This window comes from Homalodisca vitripennis, chromosome 1 (genome assembly GCF_021130785.1).
Source record: "Homalodisca vitripennis isolate AUS2020 chromosome 1, UT_GWSS_2.1, whole genome shotgun sequence".
In the NCBI taxonomy this organism is placed as follows: domain Eukaryota; kingdom Metazoa; phylum Arthropoda; class Insecta; order Hemiptera; family Cicadellidae; genus Homalodisca; species Homalodisca vitripennis.
This window is the reverse complement of record NC_060207.1, coordinates 95,811,710-95,824,204: the sequence shown is the minus strand read 5'-3', so window position 1 is coordinate 95,824,204 and position 12,495 is coordinate 95,811,710. Positions and strand designations below refer to the sequence as shown.

Here is a 12,495-nt window from a genome sequence, read left to right as displayed (position 1 = left end):
GCCTCTCCAACAAACCTGTTCTAGAGTGATAAAAGGATCATTGTTGATACATTTTATGCCTGAATCTGAAAACCCAATGGTTGGACATATTTGTTATTCACTATAAAGGATAGAATCTCCAGTTTTTATATACATTACCAGTGGCGTAGCGAAGGGGGGGGTCCAGGGGGTCCGGACCCCCCCCCCCCGAAATTTTAAGACGTATTAAAAAATAAAGCATGGAGCAGGAGAAAAAAGGACAGTTATCATTACTCTTGTCTACAAACATTAAATTGATTGATTTCACTGATTGAAGTGACCATTGTTAAAAATATAATTGTCCTTTCGTTTAAATCATAAGGTATAAAACGATACTTTTGGGCTCGGCCTTTCGGATAGTGTTGTGTAATCACGGTATTTCTATAGGGCGCGGTCACGTGACGTCGCAAAGTAACCTGAACCGTAACACGGCGAACAGTTTAAATTAGCGACCACTTTGTTCAAATTCGTCGTGGGAACGTAAATTGACTGCTTAGAATTTAGTTACAACGTTGATTTTAGGTATCATTAAACTGTAAACGTGTATATAATTATCGAAAAAAATCACTTTCAGGCGGAAAATACACTTGAAAAACTACTGATTAGAACTTCAACTAATTTGGACTTCAATAATTGAGGTAAACATGGGGTTGAGTTAGGACGACGATTTTTGTTATCATTAAACTGTACACCGTACCTATATAATTATCGAGAAAAAAAATCACTTCCGGTCGGTAAATACCGAAGAAAAGCTCTCAATTACCTCAATAACCGAAGTCCGAAGTAGTTGAAGTTCTAATCATTAGAGTTTTTCAGGTGTATTTTATTTCCAACCGAAAGTGATTTTTTCCGATAATTATATACTCGTCTACAGTGTAATGATACACAAAATCGTCATTATAACTCATTCATAAATACCCCAATCAGTGAAATCCAAAGTGGCCGAACTTCTAATCAGTAGAGTTTTTCCGGTGCATTTTCCGACCGTTAGTTTGATCTGTACCCGAGCAACGCTCGAAAATCGCCCTTCTTTTCTAAAGGGTTTTCAGCCGTCAATGGTCCAATGTCCCCGAAGGGGTATTTCATTTTCTCCACAGAATATAGTTGAGTCAATTATAGGCTTGAATGAAGCTCTGTTTTGTTCTTTTTCTTTCTTATCCAGAGAATCCAACATCACTTTGGTGCCTTCTACTCGGCCAGAATCGAACTTCGTAAAGTTTCTGTAGCTATACAAGAAAATTTGTGGTACTAGAGTTGCTGTGAGAGTTTAATTTGCCTATTACATCTTTCCACTTTCTATAAGGCATAGTTATTAAAGCTCCATATTTTTGGTATTTACCTTTTACCAGTGAATTCATTGGCAAATAACACACAAAACGTCCCCCTGATCCTCCGGTTTCGGACCCCCCCGAAAGAAATTTCTGGCTACGCTACTGTACATTACAATCATATCTTCAATCACTGCATTTTGATTACTCCAAAACTATTATAAAATTGCATCTGATTCAATCTTCTAATGTAATCCACGGTACAATACTAGCAGCAGTTGTGCTCCTGGACAACACATGTACAGTCCAGAAAAATAATGATATTTTATTACATAAATATAAATTACTACATTGGAAGTACTATTACAAAGTGTGAACCTAACAATCTAGAGCTTAGAGCAAAGAATCATTGTGTAAAAACACATTCTAGTGTTTTGTAAAATAGAAAGAGGAATTTTCGCTAAACAATGAATTGATTATATACCGCACTAAATTTGTTGGTGGCAAAAGGGTAAAAAAATACTAAATTATACATTGTTATAGGTTTTTTTAGTTCCAACACTGACTGTGTCTCAAGAATTAATTTAAGTGTTTCGAGTTAAAAAAATATTACATGTAAATAAATATATTGTTTGGTATTTTTAACCTTTTACTACCTTTCCATTTTGACTTCCATTAAAATTAGCATATCTAAAGATTGTTCCTTTCCTCTAATGGTTTCATGAGGAACTAGGTGGACTGTATTCTTATAGGATGCAAATTGGCTCTGATATTCAAGACTATATATTCAAAAACCTTAGTAAGGCAAAATCCCATTGCAATTTGGTTTCAATTCCAAAACTGTTCTTGCTAAACAAATAGTACCTGTGATCCAAGCAGCTCAAGTGATCCAAGTTACTTTTAAAGGAAGTCAGATGTTCCTGCCTAACTCATGTTTCATTTTACAAGTTTGATGTAACTTTCTCACAAAGTATAAAATATATAATGTATATAAAAATATATAGTTTGTATATTTAAAAGTTTTGGCCTTGCTCTTTTAAATCAACAAAATTTAAAAATGATATACTTTTTTAGATATTTTAAACAAAATTTATTTAATACTAACATTTTACTTATCTTTATTTTGGTATTTCCTTTGCTTATTACGCTTAATTTGCTGAATACAAAAATAATTTTATTATCTTGCGCGATTCTTAAGAAAAGGTACTTTTACTGTGAATAATATTGACTCTTTGTATATATACCCTATTAGAAAAGTAAAAACTTACCTTTGTTTATTTGTGGACCACATGATTGGTGGTTCAGGTCCTGCTGCTCTTATAACTTAAGAACCATTTAGTTATGGTTCTTAAGTTTCCATTTAGCTAAAGTTTGTTTTTTCTCCATGTTTTCAACTTATTCTACCACTTTCTCATCTCATCAGCATTCTTTATGTGCTCAATGCAATTTTTCACAGGATTATTCCAACTTTCTTCTGGCTCTTACATTGTATATTGTTTCTTTGGTTGTATAGAACTATGGCTTAAAGAACAAAAATTCAACTATCTTTTTTTGTACTGTGCTTTTTAGCATCCGTAACCATATTACAATATTCATAGTGTGTATGTATATTTATACAATATTAATTAATAGTCCTATAGTGTGTAAAAGACGTGTTTTTCCGAAGCACAAAATTTTTGTGAGAATTCTTTTGCTTGCAACTATGTTTTAGGTTATAACTTTTTTAACTATTAACGGAATCAAATAATTTTTAGTTTTATTAGGCCTAAAACATGTTAATTCAAATAAGTTATGAAAAATATCAAAACTTTTTGTGATTTTCACCATTTTACATCACTTAAATTAGGGTGAAAAAACAGGCTATTAGTTCCTAGAATATCAATAATACAAACATTTTTAGCTATATTTTATATACAGCTATCCCATACAAAGCTGGCCAATGAATTTAGCCAAGATATTTACAAGATAAATAATATATTCTTGGACAGTTATCATTTTCATAAGCCATGTTATGTATTAAATATACCTATGTATGCTACATAATGCAGCTTGTAGAAACAACAGTCCCAAAACAATGCCCAAACAAGTTGAAACTTGGTAAAAAGATTCATGTTGTAAATATTTCGACTACGTTTGTTGGCCAGATTGGTACGCTATTTCCTTTTAATATGGAGGACATTCAAACTTTTATAAAATCACCCCCAATAGTTTACCTCTGTTTTAACAACTATGAAAAACAACAAAAACGTTCTGGAATGCTTATAACATTTCCTAGACCTTTTGTTATAAACAATACTTTTGTATCTCTAACAGTTTTTGAGACATTGGAAACATTAAAATCTCATGTAATAACCTATACAAAATCTACCTACTTCTGACTAAACCGGAAAGACTATTTCTAATCTTGACATATTTCTTGAATTGAACATTTAATAACCAGCCAGAGTCCACCTCACCTGAAGGATTTGACTTGCTTAGATGAGTCTTTTCTGTCTCAAGACCCACCAGAGATTAAGTAATCCTCTATTTGTAATTTTATTGAAATATTAAAAAAAAAACATTTACTACTTTTTATAGGGATTGAAATCATTGCTTTTATAGTGTTAAAATTAAATGTTTGAGATTGTTAATTTACTGATTAATATATCGGCTTGATAACAAATAGTTCCCTTAACTGTTAATATAAAAAAATCTCGTACTATTAGATCTACCATTCTGCTTCTTGCCTAACTGTGTACTTGTCTGATAGAGGAAGCGGTGAACGAAGTAAAGCGCCAGGCAGTAGCTGAGCTACAGAGGGCAGTAGCGGCGGCAGAGACCAAGGCCTGCGAGCTGGTGGCTGCTGAGAGGGCCAAGATGGAGAAACTGGTGGCAGAAGCTAGGAAGCAAGCAGTGGAGGAGGTGGTGGCAGGGAGTGGTGGGGCAGGAGCTGTGGCAGGGACAGCCCCCACAGAGAGGTCCGATTCCCCACCCACGCCCTCACAGCAAAATGTATGTCTGTGATTCAAGTTAGTTTATTTTAGCTATCTAAAATCTCATAAAACAAATAAGCTTTGATTTTATTATATTAAACAACCTAATATAATCAAAGAAATAAGTCAATCAACTTGTCTATTACTCATTTAATCAAACCTGTGTGTCTAAGTTAGATTATTAATGGTTCTTTCTTTTCTCAGGTCACTAAGTTCATGTCAATGATCATCTCTAAAAAAATTAGTAGCTGACTTTTACTGTCATAATTTTAAAGATAATCAAATTTATGCATGGTTTTACAACTCCAATACATTTATTTAATTTCTAAGTGTTATTTTGCTGGCTTATTCAATAAATTTTGTTAAGGGTTTGAATAAATACTGAATTTAATTTATTTTCAGAAATCATAAATTTACAACTCCTCAGAATTCACACTGTCTATTGATTTTTGTTGCTGAGTCACAACTATCATGTAATAGTTTTTTAATGAGTAGATAATAAATATATAAAACATAAACTTTGATCTTAAAGATTTGAAGAATTAATTTAGTACTAATCATTTATTTGGTGAAAATAAGAAGAAATTGTGAACTGTACAACTTCAAATGATATTTGATTTATTTTGTGTCTTACACACAAAACATGTAAGAGTTTGTGTGATTCAAGTTAGTTTATTTTAGCTATCTAAAATCTCATAAAACAAATAAGCTTTGATTTTATTATATTAAACAACCTAATATAATCAAAGAAATAAGTCAATCAACTTGTCTATTACTCATTTAAGTTCAGTTAAGTTAAGTTCAGTTAACATTAAAAATCAATTGAACTTAAAAATAATTTATATCAGTTATGACATGTACAAAATACTCCACACACTCAACAGCAACTGATACAGAAATATTTGAATGGATTGCTATTACTTTTACACTGATAGGTAAAATAAAACATTAAGTACAAAACTAACAATCAATAAGTCTTGAAAATTAATCCACCATATCAGAAACAAATTCCATCAGTCACAGTTTAATGTCTTGTATGATTATTCGTAAGTTTAATTGTATGAAACAAATTTTTGTTTTAAAATTTAGATTGTATTTTATTTTATAACAGTACAATACAACACAATATTACAAAACACAAGTACAATGTTTAGTACACTGACTTTCTAGTGTAGTATAATTATATATGAATACACTGTATCTTACCTTCAAATATAATTCTATAAATTTTAGATATAGTTTCCCACTGGTTTTATTATTTTACAACTTAAAATGTTTTATAACTTTCTAATGTAGTATATTTATATAATTCACTGATCTTGTATTTCTATAATTATGTCATCTATAATTTTTCTTTATGCTCAGAGTTGCTGGAACTGTGGACGAAAGGCCAACGAGACCTGCAGTGGCTGTAACACCGCACGATACTGTGGCGCATTCTGCCAACACAAGGACTGGGAGACCCACCATGCTGTCTGCTGTGCACGCTCAGACAAGCGACCGGTACTCACCCCTCGTGCGGCCACACCAGCAGAGGCAAGCAACAAGTGACGCGCAGCTAAACCACGCCCCTTGCGCCATCGTCTCAACAGCAAACTGAAGAAACCGTGAATCTACCATAAATAATTAAGTGTATTGATCGCATGTTATTTTTAAATGTGTAATTTTCCGGCATTTTCTCTAAATTAAAACGATACTGATAAAACATACTTCTAAAATTTCTATTTTATCATCTCAAATGAGATGATTTCTCATCACAGTATTTATATGTTACAAATTACATTAAACGTTTCAGAAGAACATCAGCATAATGTTGATTGGTAAAACTTCATTATCAACCAATATTTAGAGATACATTTTTGTGTGATAAATAATTTAACTAATTAATGAAATTGATTATAATTTAAAATTAAGTCTGAGTCAAACAGTGTTTTATAAGTATTTAATGAACAACATGAAAGGCTATTGTTTCTTCCACAGGAGGTACTAAAACCATTACCATTTCTAACGAATTACTCCAAAATACAAATGATAACAACCAAAATATAATTAAATAATAATTATGACCTCCTGTAGGTTACAAAATCACTAACAATACATTTAGAAAACAATAAACTTGAACACACAATTCCTCTTTGATATTATCACTTATTTCTTTGATTACTGTATGAGAAAAATAGGCTAATTATTACACTTTGCATTTGTTTTACTTTCTTTTAATAAATTATATTTAGGAACTTAAATACCGTATCTATACACTGTGCAAAAGTTTTCAATTTTCCTTTGATGGAAGTTGAGCCTATTGATAAAATATGTGTAAGGCCATCACTGATATTCGTAACTGAAGTATATTTTTGTCAGCATCGTTCTATTCTGCCTATTTATTAACTGCTGAATCATAAGTGGATTAGACGAATTTTGTTGTTGTATGCAATAATTCCATATTTCTTTCAAGACTGGTATTTGAAAATTAAAAATTATCAGTAACTATGGAAATTAATCTGCATACTTCACTTACATTCCAAAAGCTTTTTATCACAGTTTTTTTTTTAAGAACAATTTATATCTGCATACAAATTTATTGCAACTGTGAGTAATTCTTTTTTTCAATTAGTTTCAACAATTCTATAATATCTATACATTTATTCTCTATGTAATGAGTTTAGTGAAAGTATGTAACTCGTTTATCTCATATAAAAAATCCTATTATGTACTGTTATAAGTGAGTATTATAAGATGTCTCAATTGTTATGAAATAGTTATCTTTAAATTTGATTCAGTTAGCTCATTTCCTAATTAACCTTAATATTTCTTAATCATATGTTTTTCCACTTATGGTCACATTTTTACAACTCATGTAATATTGTTGGTAACACAGCATATCATTAATTGTAAACTGATAATGTTACACCATTTAGATGTTGAATGGTTCCATACACTTCCACTGTTGAGATGTTTAATGGCTCGCATTTATGGAATCGCTGCACTTGAAGCAATCTATAACCTAGACATTCTTACTTAGATGTGGAACATTCACGTTGTGCGTAGATGAGTGTCATCGGTGTTATTCTACGTTTCATCAACACCAGTTTTACAGTTAGTTTAAAGGAACATTCTTGCATACGTTTCAAACATTGTTTGCAGTGCTTAGTCCCACAGACTAGGCTTAAACATCTTGAAATCATATAAAATATTAATTACAAAGTGTTATTAAAATAACACTACTAGTTTTTAATATGAATTCAATATGTACTTTTTACTGAAATACATAAGTACCTGTAAAAGTTGAACAGGATAAATTATACTATTAACATTAAGTTTAATTATTTAAAAATATACCTAATTTCAGTTAAGTAATAAATAATAAAACAAATTAATTCAGAACTAATAATATTATATGTGAGAGAAAACAGTTTGAAACAAAAACAAAAGCTCACTCACTATTGCTATCATCAAATACTATTTTCACCCTCTGTATTTTTTGTTGTAAGAAGAGTTAAAGATTAGTGCAGACTTGGAAATTTAAAATAATGTTAGAAACTCCCCTGCTCAGTGAAGCACATTTTCTACTACTAACATAGGATTAAGGATCCACACTCCAAGATCTACAATTTTCTTCAAGATCAAAAAGCATTGTGTAGTATATGTGATCATATCTCGAAAAACTGACATTCTAATCAAATGTTTGGATCCTAAATGTCTTTAAATATTGAAACAAAACTTATAAACTAAAATTTAAAAAAATTATCTACAAGATAATGTTAACGAGTTCCCAGAATTGTTAACTATGAACTGCCTGCAAAGAACTTGTTGAAAACCTATAACCCATTCTTCATAAAGAAGCTATGTAACAACATATAGGAAACAGGGTTAAAATAGGAAGGACAACTTATTCAAATCATAGTTTTAGAAAACTTGAGTTAAGAATACTTGAATGCAGGAAAGGGACTAATAATGCAACAATAAAAAATCACCAAATGAATGAAACTTAGTGTTTGATGGCTCCTTAGAACTAGCTATGCAACTGGAAAATAGAAAAACATCATTGTTCTAATAGTAAAGCAATCTCTCATTTGAATAGGTTAGTTCTACTTTTCTATCGGAGTGTACTTATGTAAATATGATGTTAAATATACGAGTAGGCTAAATGGTTTGTTTTGGGCCAGCTGGTCAGTTGAAATAGTCGACTTTAATCTTTTATTGCTCAATATCTCCTACAATCAGTTCCCTATAGTTGAACATTTTTCTGTTAATAATTGTTTAAGTTTGAACTTAAAATAACTTTGTAGTTTTAACTTAATAATAATTTACAAATATTGTGGTAACTAAGCCAAACACTTGGGTAGACCAAATAAAATATAATATAAGTTTTTTTTTTAAATTACAAAGCCAGTGTGATTTTATTTATGCAATATCAAAACACTGCCACTTTTAAAACTTATTTATTCATTAACAGTGTGTAAACATATTTTGTGTGTATTAAATTTGTATACTGATGTTTTTTAATTTCTTAAGTTTTTTACTGCATTAATCCAATTGAACTGATTTTTTTCATCTTAAAAAGTTGGTAGAACCAATCTATATCTACCTGTTTGTCAAAAAATATACTTAATAAATCCGCATAATCTAAAATCTGATTTTAAATTCGTTATTTAGTGATACCTCTGATGGAAAAACTAAAATATGAAATAAGTTTATATATGTAATTCAAGAACTGTCATTTCTGATTTAAATAGTGGTAGTTTTATTTGTTTTTAAGTGTAGAATGTCAAAGAGTACTTGTCACTTATTACCACGCTAGACTTTCAATGATTGCAGTTCTTGTTACTTTTTGTAAATTTTGTGTTTTATCTTGCGTCTTCTTGCTTGAATACCAAAGGGATAAGTTCCATGTAAATTTGTTGTTACCATTTGTTAGTACAATTGTTTATTGAAGACTGCACTAGTTTCTTTAGTTTTATTGTCATCTAGTCATTATGGTATTGTTTGTTTGTAAAATTTACCTATTTAGAGCTAGACGACTCAGAGTGATCAAACGGCCACTGTAAGGCACAGTTTTAAATTTAACAGTTTGAGATTTGCAGAATTGACATATGAATGGAATGAGAAAAATACAACTTTCTTTAACACGTTTGATACACTCTATTTTTAATTTCTTGATTTTTTACAAATGCTAACATTTAATTTCAAAGTTTTGGAAATATATAACGTGAAGTTATAACAGATGAGATAAGGAAACTATACGTTTCCTGCCTATAATTGTTTTTGGTTCCTCAAACTGTAAAATATTGTAACTGTTGGCTTTAAAGTAACTTTTTGATCATTCAACTGTATTATATAGTTTGTGAATAAGTGCAATCATAATCATGTATGTTGAAAAAATAGTTTTTATATTATATAATTTACAGTTTTATTAAAATATAGTTTATAATCTGTGAACCTTTACACTTTGACGTTGTAATAAAATTACTATAAAATATTTAATATTTTAAATTTTTCTACTTTTAAAATCCTATCCAAATAATTTATTGCCACATACAAGCTTATATCATAAGGGTGGATTTTAAGTCAATCAATTTAAATTTAAGCCAATAATACATAAAAACTACTTTTTAAGAGAACAAATTGTCCTCTGTTGATCTGAAATACTTTTACATTCTAAGGAAATTTAAATGAAATTTTAATTTACTATATATATCCAATTGTATGATTATAACAATGTATTTTAATGTAATTGTATTAAAAAGCAATATTGTACAAATTAAGCATAGACTGGATAGCAGCTTAAGTGCAATAAATAAGGGGAATTAGTTTGAATTAAAACTGCTTATAAGGATCCGGATTTGGAAACCCATGCTCAATGGTTTTAAAATTTGTACTATCAAACCATCTAGTTCTGCAAATTAAATTTATTACAATTACTGGAAACTATCTAAAAACTATAAGACAACAGTTTTATAGTGATTCTTTATTAATTATGAATCAGTCTTTACACATACTATATATGAGATATATATTTCTTATGTTTTCTCTACAGTGTCTCTCTATATATCTAATGTAGTATATTTTATTTTGTATTAATTTATTCATTCTCAGTTTTCTCATTGCCAAAAGGTTGATCCAACTTCCACAATTCTAATTAGTTTTATTACTAATATATAGGACTTTTACTTATCCAAATTTATATAAATGTCTTAGGCTCAAAGAACTTTCCTTATGCTAAAAGTTAAAGTAATATTCTGCAGAATTTAAAGATACAGTTTGCAGGATTTCTTTAAGAGGTAACAAAATTATTCTGCCGATCCCCAACAGGCTGTATTGATTATCCCAAGAATGCGTGACCACATCCAAGCTTCCACCTAATTCTGAAAGGTTCATCAGGGATCCCAAGATGAGTTTTCTCTAGAACAACTGGGTACAAGATCCTCTAATCCCCTATACATGTCACCAAAACGATGCCAGAGTTTTAATTCTTATTAAACATTTTGGAATGTGGTGCATCAGACATAAAACATAGCCTCCTTCACCTTGTCCGTCCGGTCTTCTCGGTGGTCTCTCAGACACTCATCTTCCTTGTAATTCAGACGGACCCTGCAGATGCAGGGCCTGCGTCCTATTTGGTTACATTCCTAAGCATCTTCATCAGGTCAAAGCCCCTGAAATCTATCTATAATATTTATGTTGACAGTGATTCATCTACCCAGATGACAATGACTTCTTACAGCAATCCCTGTCAGTATAACATGTTGAAGAATGTAATTGAGTATTTATTTTGAATCAGTTTATCTCACTACGTTATGATATAAGTTAAGAAACACTACAATTTCCCAACTTCTACAGTATGTTCTTGTTATCAAATAGAGTTTCCAATAAAATATGTGTTTATGAATAAATAATATTCTCACATGTATAATTACATTTTTTATATCTTGACTGAATATGTTTACCCAATATAAACAATAAAGTTTTATTTTATTTAATAGTAATGTCTGAAAAATCTATCTCTTCAATGTGCTGGTTGTATGAATTTTAAGATATTCAAATTAAATAATAGTCTATTTTTATGAGAGCAAAATTGATCTTGAAATAGTTAGGAATGTTTTTCAAATTGAGCTTCATTTTAGTAAAAAAAACTCAACATTGTGAAATATTTTGTGAATTTTAAAATCAAATAATTGTACATTTATTATTATTATTTTGCATCCTAATATTTCAACGACAATTGATGTATTTTAAGTGTTTCAAGCACAGTTAATATGTGATGTCCATTCCATTTTGAAAAATAGTCATTTCTATGTTGATAACAATATACACTAGTTTTGCTGTATTCCAACTGTTAATTTTCAATTTTTCTCAGGTATTTTTTTCTAGTTGTATTTGACTTGCAGTGTACTACTGAAAATAAATCTCATCTATGGTTACTTTTTACCAATGTCTTACTTATTTACCTAATTAGTCATTTTTTATTGAAGTTGTGTGTACATTTTATGGACTGTTACTTCCAACAAGATTGGAACTATTCAATTTGAGATAATTCGTCAACAACTCTGTTACCAGACCTTTTCTTGTCATTAACTAAACCACTTTCAGTAAATGTTTAACTAAATCTATGATGTATCTAGGTGACACATTCCTTCCAGGATGTAGTGTGTTGAATGCGTTAGTAGTTATACTTGCACATGGATCCAAATATAAAAATAATCTCCACACTTTCTTGAAGGCTATAAACCTTGAAGACTAATAATTGTTGTGTAAGAAATTACATTATTGGCTGCTGATACCAAACGGCTTGGCCGATTTCAATTTTGTTTACCAAAATACAGCATTTTATATGAGCTTCAATTTAAGGTGTCACAAAGTATTAGTTGACATTTCCAAATTTTGGCTTTGGGTACGGAGGGCATGGGGGTGAGCACCCCCATTTTTTAAATACATTTTTTTGTTCCCCCAATTAGTACTATAAACTCCCGTTTACAGCAGATTTTGTATACTTGTGCTATAAGTCTTTTAATACGAGTTTGAAGTTTTCTAATGAATATCATGTATATATTTATATATATATATTGTTTCTCGGGGGAAACTAGCAAACTTCAATTTTACGTTGAAAATATAATTAGTTTTAAGTAAAACTGCAAATCCTAAATTAGAATTTGAAACAAGAATTACTGCAATTTTGCTTAAACTCTGGTCCTCTTAATCATGAGCACTGAAAAATGGGTACCTGATGTATGGTATAT

At 30.2% G+C, this 12,495-nt stretch overlaps 1 protein-coding gene across 1 annotated transcript in view; it reads left to right on the top strand.

Annotated features, from left to right (window-relative positions):
• LOC124367248 (protein CBFA2T3) overlaps positions 1 to 11,686 on the top strand; it is a 279,788-nt gene extending 268,102 nt beyond the window's left edge. Inside the window, exons 9-10 of the mRNA XM_046823947.1 lie at positions 4,036 to 4,277; positions 5,624 to 11,686. Coding sequence (XP_046679903.1) covers positions 4,036 to 4,277; positions 5,624 to 5,809 — 428 coding nt within the window. The 3' untranslated portion in view covers positions 5,810 to 11,686. The remainder of the gene's footprint in view (positions 1 to 4,035; positions 4,278 to 5,623) is intronic.
• Positions 11,687 to 12,495: the final 809 nt, after the last annotated feature.